Source organism: Hyla sarda, chromosome 3 (assembly GCF_029499605.1).
Source record: "Hyla sarda isolate aHylSar1 chromosome 3, aHylSar1.hap1, whole genome shotgun sequence".
Taxonomy (NCBI): Eukaryota; Metazoa; Chordata; class Amphibia; order Anura; family Hylidae; genus Hyla; species Hyla sarda.
In genome coordinates this window covers 129,578,540-129,594,800 of record NC_079191.1, presented here as the reverse complement: position 1 = coordinate 129,594,800, position 16,261 = coordinate 129,578,540, and the positions used below count along the sequence as shown (strand labels likewise).

Below are 16,261 nucleotides of genomic sequence, written 5' to 3'. Positions count from 1 at the left end.
GGACTCACAAGCAATATCTCCTATAATCAGCGTCGTCCTCTTGTATTTTATTTTCTATCTGGCTCACACCGCTGTGACGATTCCTTCCAGACGTATACCGTTTATGCAGAATTGGTAGGAAAACATTTTAGGCGCAGCAATCACCCAGCACTGCATTAAGTAGTACAGTTATGTCATTCAGAAACAAGGAAAAGCTCTTCACACCTATTTTTTTATGCTCCTGAATGGCATATCTGTTTATAATAGCTCAGCTTAAAAGCTAGGTGAAACATTTTTTACCTAGCTTTTCTGGGTTCGTGAATGGCATAGTTGCTTATAATAGCACAGCTATTATAGACAGATTTGCCTATAACATATAGTCAAAGCTGTCTATAATAGCTGAACTATGATAAGCAAATATGCCATTCAGGAGCCCAGAAAAGTTAGATGACAATTTCTCACTTAGCTTTTTCATGCTCCTGAATGGCATATCTGCTTATCATAGCTCAGCTATTCTAGACAGATTTGACTAAAAGTTATAGGAAAATCTATCTATAATAGCTGAGCTATGATAAGCAGATATGCCATTCAGGAGCCCAGAAAAGCTAGGGGACAATTTCTCACCTAGCTTTTTCCTTCTCCTGAATGGCATATCTGCTTATCATAGCTCAGCTATTATAGACATATTTCCCTATAACATATAATCAAAGCTGTCTATAACAGCTGAGCTATTATAAGCAGATATGCCATTCAGGAGCATGAAAAAGCTAAGTGAGAAATTGTCATCTAACTTTTCTGTGCACCTGAATGGCAAGTCAGTTTATGCCTGGTGGACTAGTGATACCTTTGGGGGAAAACTCCTGGGGCAGAGAGTAATGTGCGCCGGCGGCGGGACCTCAGGCAGGTGGCAGCTACAGCACACACAGCAGATTTTTAAACTTGGCGGCCGCTGGCCGAACGGGGGGAGGAGTCTCCTACGCTACCCTGATGTCATGTGGGGCACGCAGGTCAGCGGGTTACGCAGCCACGTCACCACCAGGGCCATAGGTAAGCCTGTGGGCTGGCCTGGGACATAGCAAGGCCAGCCATCTTTTACTGTTAACCAGAGACAGCTCTAGAATTTGTGAGGCCTCAGGCGGAACTCGAACATGAGGCCCCTGCATCATTTTCTGCAGACGTCACATAGTGATCCGATCGTCTGTGAGATGGTAAATTCTGTCCAGTGCATCGAGACCACAATCACCAATAATACCAGTATACAAGGAGGGCAAAATGTAAAAAAAAATACCATTTAGCAACTTTTGGGGTGCGTCCGTTTTTACGCAGTGCACTTTTCGGTAAAAAGACTTAATCTTTATTTTGTAGGTCCATACAATTAAAATGATCCCCATTTATATAGGTTATTTCTATTTAACTACTTTAAAAAAAAGTACACAGGGCTATATGAGGGCTCATTTTTTTGTGCTGTGATCTGAAGTTTTTATCAGGACCATTTTTATTTTGATGACAACTTTTGACCATGTTTTATTTTTGGACCAAAAATTCGCACTTCTGGATTTTGATATTTTTTCACGCTTTTGCCTTTCACTGTGTAACTCAATTAACATTATATTAGTTCAGACATTTGCACACGTGGTGATACCACATATGTTTATAGTGGTTTTTTTTTACATTATTTCATTTGAAAAATGAGAAAAGGGGGTGATTCAAACTTTTATTAATCACATGTATTTACTTTTTTTTTTTATTATTATAAATAATAATGTATAGGCCGGCCAGCATAGGCCAGCGAGAGCAAGGACATAATACTGCGGGGCTATATACATCGACTGTGCTGTACCCACTGCCCTGGTTAATATATATATATATATATATATATATATATATATATATATATAAAATATGGGCCAGGCAGGGCAGAGAACACAGCACAGTCATTGATATACAGTGACATAACACTGCTGGGCTATATACATTAACTGTGGTGTACCCACTGCCCTGGCTACAATATACATGCATATATATAGATAGATAGATAGATAGATAGATATAGATATGCGCATAGAAGCCAGTGCAGTGGGAACAGCACAGCACAGCTGATGTATATAGCCCAACAGTATTATGTCACTGTAGATCAGTGTTTCCCAACCAGGGTGCCTCCAGCTGTTGCAAAACGATAACTACGGCAAACTGGTAATTGTAGTTTTGCAACAGCTGGAGGAACCCTGGTTGGGAAACACTGCTGTATATCAATGACTGTGCTGTGTTCTCTGGCTGGCCGGGCCCATACAGCATATACTACAATATTTAAATATATATACGGCAGAGGGCACAGCACAGTCACTGGTGTACAGTTAGTGACTGAATGCAGCCTGAGCCAGGCCCGGCCACTGGGACTTATCTACAAAGCTCGTCACTTTCTGACCTTTTTCACACCGATGGCCGCCTCTGCAGGTCGGAGACTGTCAGATTGGATGCAACTCCACTCACATGGAGTAAAGATCCAGACCGCAGAGGCTGTACAGCTGTGAGGCAGTGTCTCTCTCTCTCTCTCTCTCTCTTCAGCTCTGCGGTGAGCCCTGGAGAGTAGGGAGTTGCGGTGATCGGGTGCCGGTCGGTCTGTGCGGGCCGTTTTTGCAGGCCACCAGGCCTATTTTTACTTTAATCCGGCCCTGTCGATAAACATAGTATACTGTAAAGAACCAAAGGCTTTCAACTTGTTGGGTCACAGTGGCATAACTACTATAGTAGGAGAAGAGGTAAATTTTTAAACTGATTCTTACTTCGGAGGTAAGTTCCATATACTTCATAAGAGAAGAGCAGGACTATATTTGGACAATGTGCACAGTGAGGCACATTGCATGGCAATTCAGTTCATTTCATATGAAAAAGTAGTCATCTAACAGCAAAACATGTTGGATCCCAGAGATAACCCTAAATGATGGTTTGTAGTTTATGTGTTTGTGTGTACATATATATATATATATATATATATATATATATAATTATAACACTATATGTTTGTGACTACATATCTATGAACTACCAGTATATTTATAGTATATCAAATAATATTGCCAAATCATTACTAATACTTCTCAGAGATATAATGCATGTTGCTCTAAAGTATACTTCACCTTAGATATCCTTACAACATAATTATGTTTCTTTTACAGGTCAAAACATTTGGCATTGAATTCATCAAGCAGAAAATGTTTAAATCTGGACAGTAGACAAGACACTGAATATAATGACGTTCTCGGCCTAATTACTTTTTCGCAATTGTTTCTGAATCAAGATGATGAAAGATTACCATCTGGCTTAGACATTCTAAACTCCCAGGTGAACAGAACTTCATGTTTAGACCCATTGAGGAACTGTACTGAGACAAAAGGAGAGACAGAGCCAAATCAAGAAAACCAAAGTGCATTAAACACATTTAAAGAAGCGCAAAATGAACATGATGAACTTTTTTTACATCTGAAGGAAAACATGAGTAAATTAAAAATCTATGTGACTGAAATGGGAAAGAAAATTCCAGTTCCTGATCAGTGTGTCATTGAAGGTAAGAACGGCACCATTCATTATGAAAGCAAAATATAATAAGGGTATTTTCACACAGTCTATTTCTACCTCAGAATATGCATGACAACCATGAGTAAACTTAAAGGGGTACTCTGGCCGTAATACATCTTATCCCCTAACCAAAGGATAGGGGATAAGATGCGTGATCGCGGGGGTCCTGCCGCTGGGGACCCCCGCAATCTGTCATTTCGCACCCACCTTTTGTGAGCTCTCCATAGCGCTGAAGGCTCCGAGTGTGTAGTGTGACGACCACGTGTGTAGCGTGATGACCACTCCTTGTGACATCACGCTCCGCCCCCTCAATGCAAGTCTATGGGAGTCTATACAAATCTGTATAACTTTTTGGCACCAGTAGATTTGAAAACATTTGTTTTCCACCAGAGTACCCCTTTAATATCTAGGAGCAGCTAACAAGGACTGTGATCTGAAGTCAGCGATGAAATAGTAGGTCACATTAGTTTACAGTTCCCATTTAAAGGGGTTATTGAAGACAAGGATGAACTTCCGGCTCCCAGTCGGTAAAATCCAAGGTTTATTTAAATAATGTTAAAATCCAAGTGTAACAAACAAATAAAGAAATAAAAGTACAAAAGAAATGCATCAACGCGTTTCTACTTGGTAACAAGTCGAAACGCGTTGCTGCGTTTCATTTGTATTTTATTTCTTTATTTGTTTGTTACACTTCGATTTTAACATGATTTAAATAAACCTTGGATTTTACTGACTGGGAGCCGGAACTTCATCCTTGTCCTCTGCTGATTGCCTCACCTAGAGACACGGCTCCAGCATCTGTCCGTTAGCTTCCACGAGGGAGGTTGTGCTGGTATCCACTAGAAGCTGCATTATTGGTGAGCTGATCTTTTTTTCTTGTCTCTGCTTTATTATACAGTTGAAAACTTTGACTAATCTACCCAGGATGGCATATAAAAGAAAAAACATTTAACTCAACTTTCTTTCTCCCTTGTAGTCTCCAGTTTTTTCTGACAGTCTGCTTCCTAAAACTGGAGACGTAATTGCCACTATGCCAGTCATTGGCTGGAGCAGTGTCCCACCAGTTATCTTGGCAGCAGATTCTCCGGTCACAAACAGGGCACCTGGCACATTAATTTTTTTTTAAGTTTTCACTGGACAACCCCTTTAAAGCACATGAACATTCTTTACAATGATAAGTTGGAATATGGGCTTGGCCCCTTATCTCTATTCAGAAGAAATCTTTACATAGTAGTAAGCAATGATGTTGTAGTAGTGGGCAGTTCAATGTCCCATTAGTACAAAATAAGGTCCAAAGAAATGCTTTGCTGAGTTTGTTCTATAAGACCCTGACTGCCCCACACAGAGTTCTGTCCTCAGTTTCATCTGACAAGGGGTCTAATTCATTGCTTTAGGTTATTTGTGCTTTTACGTCCATTTTGTTTAACAATGAACTCCAGCACAGGACATCTTATCCCCTAGCCACAGGAAAATGGAAAAGTGTCTGATTGCGTGGGGTCGGACTGCTGAGACCCCCCCTCCCCCCTGATCCCATGCCTGGCACCCTAGTAATCCTCATGCATGGAGCACCCCCCCCCCCCTCCATGACGCTGCATCACCGGCTCTCCCATAAAGATAAATGGAGGGACGTGTCAACCATGGACTCTTAAGAACGCTAGGAGAGCTGGAGTTCTAAACACCAAGGCGCCAGGCAGGAAATTGTGGGGGTAGGGATAGGGGATAAGATGTCTTGTAACAGAGATTCCCTTTAATGTTTATATGTGTCACAAACATCCTTAACTAAGCAAGTGGAATAAAAAGTGATGAATTCCTTTGAGATGCTTAACAATATTATATCAAGCTGTCCACCAAACATATTGTAAACAAGGAAATATTAAGATGTCAATATTTTTCAAGTAACCTTTGGGCCGGGCTCCTGGACATGTTACATACCTATGATCACCAGTAAAATATTTAGACATATTGGGGAGATTCATCAAAACCTGTCTAGAGGAAATATTGCTGAGTCAGATCGCTTCTTTCATTTCTGAAAAGGCCTCTGAAGAATGAAAGAAGCGATCTGATTGGTTGCTATGGGCAACTCAACAACTTTTCCTCTGGACAGATTTTGATAAATCTCCCCCACTGTACATTTGTATGCCACAACAGGGTTAGGCTAGGTAATATATGCAATTGCTGAAATGACTGTGCTTGTTGGTTCTTACTAAACAGAAAATATATACATCTGAGCCATTGTATGTGACAATATAGATTTCATATAATTAAGCTCTGTAAACAGTCTTGCAAGGTTATAGAATAGACAACAAAACCCTTTGTGTAGTCTGGAACCTATCATAACTTTCATGAAACTGGAACATGTTCTCTTATAACTTTGAAGCTGTGGTCCAGAGTAACTAGAACAGCCCCAGATGGCTTCTCTTTGCCTTGCTGGCCTTAATTTGTAGGTCTCTCCTTATTTGTGCATAGGGAGAGATCTTTCAAAAAAGACTGGGGGAATGTGACAAGCCAGCTGGGACACCATGGTGCCTTGGATCCCTGTTCCCAACTGGTTTTATAACTATGATTCCTCTGAAATGCCTTTGAATGACAGAGTAAACCATAGACCATGGTAATAAGAGAGCCCCCCTCCCTCAGTAGCCAGGCAGTGGTCAACTATAAAGTAAACATACAGATTAGGGCTTCTGCACTCACAGTGGTCGTCTGAAGAGTGAATGATGTCACCCCGACCACTGCTTAAGAAAGCAGACTAGTGGACAGTAGCCTACACATCTGCTGTCAACAAGAAAAGGAAACAAAACTCCATATCTTTGAAAGAATGAAAGAAAGGTCATTATAACTATTTGCATAATGGTCCCAGGAAAATAGGTCACAGCATTTAGATGACAGACTCCAGTGGAATGCAAAAAGCTGTAGTCTTTTATTGTTACCCGAAGTTTCGGCCGAAACGTTGCACTTCGGGAAACAATAAAAAAAAGAAATCGTCGGGCACTTACACAGCTCAATAATGGGGGGAAATATTGCCACCATACATATTACCATCATACTGTTATTGATTAATTCTGTGTACTAAAACCAATCATACCTTTTTGTACAAAAATCTGCAGTCTTAAAATTCTATTCTGACCCCTATCATTTTTTTTTTTTTTCGGTATACAGGGATGTATGAGGGCTCATTTTTTTGTGCTGTGATCTATAGTTTTTATCGGTACCATTTTTGTTTTGATGGAACTTTTTGATTGTTTTTATAAATAAAATTTATGGTGGCAAAAAATAAAGAATTTTGGACTTTGGTATTTTTATACGCTTATGCCATTGACCAAGTGGTAATCTTTAAATTGTTTAGAAATTGTTAAAGACGGCAATAAAACATATATAAATATTTATTTTTGTTTACAACATTTTATTTGAAAAGGGGGGTGAATCGCACTTTTATTAGGGAAGGGGCTTATTCACATTTGTTACCATTTCCTGCATTTAGACGCTGTGATCAACTTTGATCATCGCATCTAAAGGGTTAATGCTGGACATCTGCCTGATCGGTGATATCTGGCATTAGCCGTGGGTCCTGGCTGCTGAGTACAGATGGAACCCACCGGGTATAAAGCACACTCAGCTCCTGAGCGTGCTTCAAAAGTGCTTAAAACTGTGTCCTTAAGGGGTTATGCAATAAAATGTATATTTGAGTCAGTCGGTATTGCTTTATATAGTTTGGTTAGGCCCTTCTGTTAATAGGGGCACTTATTGACAGAGGGACATACCCAAACTATACATACAGGCAACTATTAACAGAGGGGCCAACCCAATCTATGTGGGGGTAACTATTAACAGAGGGGCCTACCCAAACTTTATGGGGGCCCCATATAGTTTGGGTAGGCCCCTCTGTTAATAGTTGCCCCCATAAAGTTTTTGTAGACCCCTCTTCCATCTGCCTTCCATTGCAATTTCTGCCCCAGGCCCCAAATCATATCAAATCAATTTTTTCCTTTTCCACTGTAACAGTAACCTCTGTCCAGTGTCCTCCTCTGGCCAGGCTAGTCTTTTGGGGTGCAGCTCTCTTCTTCTGCAGACTGAAGCCAGCAGACTGCTTCTCTCTGTTGTGCTCGGTTCCTCCGGGCTCCGACCAGATATCACAGCGCTAGGAGACGTCAGGACAGCATGCATAGTGCAGCGTGCGTACCTCGCGGCGGTCAGTTCTGTTTGAAAGAGATGGCGGCCAAATGCGCTTGAGAGGTACGTGCGGCACATCGTGTGGACTGATTGACTGACTGTACAGTCAGTCAATCAGTGTGTACATTAGTGTAACTGTCCCTCACTGACTCGTTAACATAAAAAAAAGTGTCTGGACCAGCCGGGCTCCCCTGAGGTCTGGGCCCCTTACTGGGTTATCAGTTGTACCCCCCTGATGGTGACCCTGTCTGGAGGTTCACTTGCAGGGTGGCTGGGACCTGTTGCTGTCTTCCATTTTCTTCTTGTGTATATTTGCAAAATTTTAATTTTCGCTTCTAAATAGAAATCCTGAATAGCAAATCCGATTAATGACGATTTATAAGGACTAGAATCTGTTGGCAATGACACGTAAGTCAACTGAGCTTCTGCATACTCACAGGAAAAAAGTCAAGTCACATAAGATTTGCTTAATATGAGTGATGATACCTAAAGACCACACATATTACACCAATTACAAACTTGAGACAGATATGTCTGTCATGTGCTAAGTACTGCCAAAGTGTAAAAGCCAGTGAGTGATTCTATCATTGACCTGCAACTGTCCAACACAAGCTGTCTTGGACAATAGCTGTTAAATATTTCTATTTATTCATTTTCAGCAACTATCTCAATCGAGACCGATTGCAAGAAAAAAATTTGACATGCTTTTTGTTTATTTTTCTCTTTCTGTCTGGCTAAGTTTCAAAGCTTTTATTCTCATAAAATTTCTTGGAAATTTCTTCAACAAACATCTCGTAGTGTAGTTTGACTGATGTACATGACTCATTGGAAATATATTTAGGAACCAGGAGGTGCATGGATTACATTGGGAAGACAGCTCTACCTCATTGTAGCTGACAATAGATGAATTATTATTTTTAGCTGGATATAATGGAATTCTTTGTAAATTAAAACTGGACAAATTTTATTGTTTGTGTATTTTTCATTTTGAACATTAAAGCCACCTGTGAATGTTTTTACATAATTTGTTACTCTAATTTATGTTTTTAGCATTGCTTCACTTTCTATAATTATTATATACACACCAAGGAACATTTTCGTTGCCATCACAAGAATGGATGGAAGCTTTCCATATAATTGTACAGCAGAACATACTGTTCCTCTTCTCAAGCCTGTTTGATCACCACTGCCCTCTGTTAATGATCCTGTGCAATATCATGGTGCCCCTAGTGCTGACACATCATGGTGCCCCTAGTGCTGACCCAGTGGTGTCCTTCCTGGACTGTGCCATACATTTACAGCACATGTAGGGAATAGTTCGGTGCAAAGGTATTGTAGTTTCAAGAGTGGTGCCCACACAATGCACATCAGATGTTTCATTGATTTGGCACCCTACTCTAACGCCTGGATTAGATTAACACCTTGGGGACGGAGGGTTTTTCCATTTTTGCACATTCGTTTTTTCCTCCTTACCTTTTAAAAATCATAACCCTTCCAATTTTGCACCTAAAAATCTATATGATAGCTTATTTTTTGCAACACCCATTTTACTTTGTAATTACATTAGTCATTTTACCCAAAAATCTATGGCGAAACCGAAAAAAAAATCATTGTGTGACAAAATTGAAGAAAAAATGCCATTTTGTAACTTTTGGAAAAAGAAAAAAGGGGAGAGGGCTGTGCCTCGTGTATTACCCAGGGTATCTGTGTCCCAATCAGAGACTAAGGGATCCGCAAATCTATAAAATGGCTGCTCACCGGAAGTATGTATAAATAGGCACATCACCCCTTAGGGTTACTCAGCATGTGGAAGAGAACTGCACGGCCCAGGGTCCAACAGGAGAGGATGAAATCTTCTCCCGTATGATCAAGAAGAAATGAAGAGAGAAAAAAACGGAACCTTGTCTAGGCGCTGTTCCCAGATCCAGGTTAATGAAACACGAATATGTATGGAAAGTAAAGTGCCCGGAGGCACTGCGTTTATTAATAGAGCTTCCAATGACGCGTTTCAGAGGGTATTTCCTCCTTCCTCAGATTGGCATTCACACAGTAGCACCAGGGGTGCTATATACAGTGGTCCCTCAACATACGATCGTAATCCGTTCCAAACGGACCATCGTTTGTTGAAACCATCGCATGTTGAGGGATCCGTGCAATGTAAAGTATAGGACAGTGGTCTACAACCTGCGGACCTCCAGATGTTGCAAAACTACAACACCCAGCATGCTGGGTGTTGTAGTTGTGCAACATCTGGAGGTCCGCAGGTTGTAGACTACTGTTAGAGGAAGTTGTACTCACCTGTCCCCGCCGCACCGGACCGTCACCGCTCGTCACCGCTGCCCGGGATGTCGCCGTCCATCGCTGTCGCTGCGTCCCCGAGGTGTCCCCGACGCTCTGGCAAGGCCTCTGCTTCCCCGGCATCTGCGCTCTCCATCGCCGCCATCACGTCGCTACGCACGCCGCTCCTATTGGATGACGGGACAGCGTGCGCAGTGACGTGATGACGTCGATGGAGAGCGCCGACGATGCAGAGGATCCTGAAGAGGACGCGCCGGAAGCAGTCAGCGCTGCCGGATAGCCGTTTATGCGATGGCACCGACATAAAAAAGCATTGTATGTTGATGCTGCCTTCAACATGCGATGGCCTCTGAGAGAACATCGCATGTTGAAATTATCGTATGTCGGGGCCATCGTAGGTCGAGGGGTCACTGTATACAAACATAAACACCCACTTAAGGTGGGCGGAACTAAGCACGTTACATAATAAGCATTCCATATTATGAGAAACAATATAAGAGCATTTACAGATGTTAAATATAATTATAATCCGTATATAGGAACAAACATCCGTAAAAAATTTGTGCATTCAACACTGTTACAATTATGTAACTAAAGGTCACAGCAAGTCCTCAGCTTCCATGCCCCGGTAGGGATACATGAGAGCGAGGTTCACTGAACCATAAACAAAGACAGCGTAGCTGAGTGTGTAACCATGTGCTGACAGGACTGTTTGCTATGTAACTAAGGACGTGTTGCCAGGGGCCGGGGAACACGTGGGCAGACTCGCCGCTGTCAGAGGAGAAAGTCCTGTGAAATCGCAGGCTCCCCGCAGCGTTCCTGATAAGACAAGGAAACAAAAGAACAAATATCAGAGGCTAATTTAGAATTAGTAGCTGGTCATAAAGTCTAGGCAGTGAGTTAGTTTTAGTGAAATTTAAGCCATAAGGATTATAGGGACTAGCATATAGATAGGGATGCATAGTTAACCAACATGATGTTGCTACATACAACATAAGGAAGTCATGCAATGTACACTGGGGATGGCATTGAATCATAGAATATACGGTAAGTATAAGGTGAAAAGTGGTAGCAGCAAGGGTGAATAAGTAGTAGCAGCAAGGATGAATAAAGTGTGCAGTGGCAATATTTGCACAACACAATTGTGTATGCATGATACATTTATAAATAGCGTATAAATATCTCTCTATAAAAAGTGTAAACAAATGTAAAAAATATATGCATAATACATCTATAAATAGCGTATAATTATCTCTCCATAAAATATATAAAAAAAATCTCATAATATATATTGTTAAGTGTAAAGAACATCAGTGTTACCAAATAGAATTCATACCAATATATAAATATAGAGTGCAAGGTGGTAGCAGCAAAAGCACCTACAAACTGGAGTGGCAGCACCAGTCCAACTCCAGTGAATGTGCACCAAATACTAAAATATAGAGTGTAGCGATATAAAGGGCATACACATATCCATAAAAACCATAGGGGAGATTCATGTATGCATATAAATATATAGAGAGAATTAATAAATATATAAAAACCAGCGTTAAAATTATAAATCAATTATATATTATGCCTCCATTAATGTAAATCACACCTATATTCGAAAGTGGTTTTTATACATATAGTTTACAGCTGAGCTGTCATGGTATTAGGCATGGATAAAGAGCAACAGAATGTATAAATAAATAACAATGGTTAGAAAAATATATACATATATATATATAGGTAAAAAGTAGATCAGATAGTTATATATACAGAATAAAACATGGCCGCCAGGGCTCTCACAGTGAACACTCAATGAGTTAATTAAGACCAAAGGGCATTAAAGTACCTAACTTGTATATCCCCAAAAATTTCCCGTTGTTTAAAAGTAGAGAACCGTTGGGAATTTTCCTTTGGAATACATTCAATAGGGGTAATGGAAATCACTCGGAAATCAGGGTTGTGGGTTTGTACCAAATGCTGTGGAGCATAAAGCTGAGGTTGGTATTGCTCCTGTGTTTGTTGATGCGGTCTCGTAGACATTGAGTTGTGCGCCCGATATATTGAAGGCCACAAGGGCACTGTAAAATATATATAACATATCTAGAATTACAGATTAAAAAATTACTGTATGAGGAATGTTTCTTGGGTGGTTCTAGAGGTGAATGTATTGATTTTGTTGGATATCTGTGTGCAACATTTGCATCTCAAAGTGCCACATTTAAAGCTGCCATATTTATCTAAAAACGTAGGTTTGGAATGTTTAGTGGTCTTAAGTTTACTGGGTGCTAAAATGTTCCGAAGAGTACGATTTCTCCTAAAGGTGATACCATGCCCCGGGGGCAGAAGTTTACACAAATAGGGGTCCTTTAATAATGTATGCCAGTGTTTGGACAAAATGTTCTTAATATTTTTGTTTTCTCTACAGTAGTTGGTGATAAAATTGAAAGACCACTTATGGTCGGGTTGAAAAGTCTTTGTTAAATGACCCGTATGTTTACCGTTATGTCTGCCAGGTTGTAGACAGTCCTGTTGAGTAAGCTTGCTTGCTTTATCACAGGAGTAGTCTATCAGTTGTTTCGGGTAATGTTTAGCACGAAACCTTGCTTTTAGGATATTACTCTGTTCTTGGAAGTCTGTCTCTAAAGTGCAATTGCGTCTTATTCGTTTAAACTGGCCAAATGGTATGTTTGTGATCCATTTGGTATAGTGTGCACTAGAGAAATCTAAATAACTATTACTATCAACCTTTTAAAAAAAAAAATTTGTATGCAGTTTTTCTGAGTCACAATGGGATACTAAAACATCAAAAAATTCAGCATTATCTGTAAAAACGGTATGTGTAAAATTAAGGCCCCAATCGTTGGTATTAATAGCAGATAAAAACTCATTAAGATCATCAAGGTTACCGCTCCAAATAAAAAATATATCATCGATGTAACGTTTAAAAAAGGTACAAAGTTTAAAAAGTGGGTGGGGATAAATAATTTGTTTTTCAAAGAGACCAACAAAAAGATTCGCAAAACTGGGCACCACTTTGGACCCCATTGCTGTTCCCATGTGTTGCGAGTAAATTTGCTGTTGGAACTCAAAATAATTGTGGGTAAGTATAAAACATAGTCCCCTTAGAACAAAATCTACTTGGGCTGATGGCATATCGCCATCCAGCTCGAGGAAATGGGAGATTGCTTTAAGACCTAATTCATGGTCAATCACAGTGTAAAGTGATGAAATGTCCATTGTAACAAGAAATTGTCCTTTTTTCCATGGTGCTTTTAAAATATTTTTTATAAAATCTGTGGTATCTTTGAGATGTGACTCGAGTTTAAAAACATGCTTTTGTAGTAATAGATCGATGTAATGGGCTAAATTGTCCGAGAGAGAATTTATCCCAGATATAATTGGGCGGCCCGGTGGATTTGTTAGATTTTTATGGACCTTAGGCAGAAAATAAAAAATTGGTAAGGTGGGCTCTGTTACCAATATGTAGTCACGCTCAGCTTTATCTAAAACACCTTTTGTATATTGCATCTAAAACCAATGTTTTTAGTTAATTCTTATATTTATCTGTAGGATTAAAAGTTAATGGTGTATAATATGCTGTATCAGATAATAATCTGAGGGCCTCTTTTATGTAGTCCTCCCTTTCTAGGATAACAATGCCACCCCCTTTATCTGCTGGGCGAATAATAATGTTGGAGTTCCTGGACAATTTGTTAAGAGCCTGAGTCTCTGTGTTTGATAAATTAGAGGAGTATAAAGTGTTAGTTTTAGTGAGATTATCTAGGTCAGTTGACACCAAGGCTGAAAAAGTGTCAATAAAACTGCTTTTAGATTGGATAGGAAAGAAAGTAGATTTAGGGCACAGGTTGGTGGAAATAGGAGGGAGTTCTAATATAATATTATGCAAGTCAATATTACGTGCTTTAATGGCGAAAAACCGTTTAATGGTTAGTTTTCTCACATAGTTGTTCCAAGAACAAGTCAAAACTATCTGCCTTGGATGTCGGGCAGTAACAGAGACCTTTCTCCAAAACTTTCTTCTCTATTTCCTCTAGAACATAGGAAGAGAGATTGAATATTTTAACCGTAGTTACATTTTCTTTATCCCATGTCTTTTTTTCTTTTCTTTATCTCTTATGTCTGCCTCCTCTACATCCTCGTTTTCTCTGTTTTTTCGTTTTCCTCCCAATGGGAGAGCAATGTGTATTGTCTCCAGGGGGGGAATCTCTGAAGGTAGTAGAGGAGGATCGTGAACATTGGGGGGTAGCCCTAAAAAAGTGGTAGAGTTATGTGCATGAAGACTATCTTGTAAATTCTCTTCTGTATCGGATATAGGGGTGATGTGAACGAAAAGGTCGACACCCAGAAGGTCTGTGTTCGGAGTGTAAAATAACTGTTCAGAGTGTCTTCTATTGGTTGTGGGAGTGTTCTGTAGAATGGTGATTATGGAATCATCGGAAAAAAAGTGTAAATAAATCTAGAATGTCTTGTGGAACTGGAGCAGGAATGGATACAGAGGAATTAGTATGGATAGTAGCATTAACCATTTTAGTGGATGATGCACGGATGGAACCAGACGGGTTTTGTAACTTTTGGGGACTTCCGTTTCTACGCAGTACATTTTTTGGTAAAAATAACACCTTCTCTTAATTATGTAGGTCCATATGATTAAAATGATACCCTACTTATATAGGTTTGATTTTGTTGTACTGCTGGAAAAAAATCGTAACTACACAGGAAAATGTATACGTTTAAAATTGTCATCTTCTGACCCCTATAACTTTTACATTTTTCCGCGTACGGGGTAGTATGAGGGTTCATTTTTTGCACTGTGATCTGAAGTTTTTAGCAGTACCATTTTTGTATTGATCAGATTTTTTGATCGCTTTTTATTCATTATTTCATAATATAAAAAGTGACCAAAAAGATGCTATTTTGGACTTTTGAATTTTTTTGCGCGTACGCCATTGACCGTGCGGTTTAATTAACGATATATTTTTGTAATTCGGACATTTCCTTACACGGCGATACCACATATGTTTATTTTTATTTACACAGTTTTTTCTTTTTTAATGGAAAAAGGGGGATGATTCAAACTTTTAATAGGGCCTTTCCCTTAAAGGGGTACTCCGCCCCTAGACATTTTATCCCCTATCCAAAGGATAGGGGATAAGATGTCAGATCGCCACGGTCCCGCTGCTGGGGACCCCTGGGATCCCCGCTGCGGCACCGCGCTATCATTACAGCACAGAGCGAGTTTGCTCTGTGCGTAATGACGGGCGATACGGGGGACGGAGCAGCGTGACGTCATGGCTCCACCCCTCATGACATCACGGCCCGTCCCCTTAATGCAAGTCTATGGGAGGGGGCGTGATGACCGCCACGCCCCCTCCCATAGACTTGTATTGAAAGGGGCGGACCATGACATCACGAGGGGCGGAGCCGTGACGTAACGATGCTCCAGCCCCTGTACCGCCCATCATTACGTGCAGAGCGATCCCAGGGGTCTCCAGCAGCGGCACCGCGGCGATCTGACATCTTATCCCCTATCCTTTGGATAGGGGATAAGATGTCTAGGGGCGGAATACCCCTTTAAATGATCTTTATTCACTTTTTTTAAAACTCTTTTTTTGCAATGTTATAGCTCCCATAGGGGGCTATAATACTGCACACACTGATCTTTTACATTTCTCATAGGAAACCATTGATCAATCATTCTGCCGCTTCACTGCTCATGCCTAGATCTCAGGCATTGAGCAGTCATTCGGCGATCGGACAGCGAGGAGGAAGGTAGGGACCCTCCTGCTGTTCTACAGCTGTTTGGGATGCCGCAATTTCGCCACGGCGATCCCGAATAGCCCACTGAGCTAACCGGCATTAATTTATTTTCACTTTAGACGCGGCGTTCAACTTTGAATGCCACGTCTAAAGGGTTAATAGCGTGCGGCACTACAATCAGTGCTGCGCGCTATTAGCCCCGGGTCCCGGCCGTTGTTAGAGGCTGGGCTCGACCTGCTATGATGCAGGGCCAAAGTATAGAACGGGAGTGGGCGAAGGGCGTATAGGTACACCCTCCGTCCCCAACAGGTTAAACTCTGATCCCGGCTAACAAACCCCTCAGAAGGCACTGGTGATGCTAACCTATGAAAAAGAATGTTTAGAAAAATATAAAAATTCATATGACTTACTGTATGAAGGGGTCTGTGTAGTCCTGTAAAGCCAGTTGATTGGTGTTAGCTAGGAGGAGAAT

The 16,261-nt window shown here is 40.7% G+C and overlaps 1 protein-coding gene across 6 annotated transcripts in view; it reads left to right on the top strand.

Annotated features, from left to right (window-relative positions):
* The window catches only part of VEPH1 (ventricular zone expressed PH domain containing 1), a 560,486-nt gene that overhangs the window by 340,307 nt on the left and 203,918 nt on the right, over nt 1-16,261 (top strand). For all 6 annotated transcript variants that reach the window (XM_056565020.1, XM_056565022.1, XM_056565023.1 and 3 more), the window contains one exon: nt 3,156-3,544. In XM_056565020.1, coding sequence (XP_056420995.1) covers nt 3,156-3,544 — 389 coding nt within the window. The remainder of the gene's footprint in view (nt 1-3,155; nt 3,545-16,261) is intronic.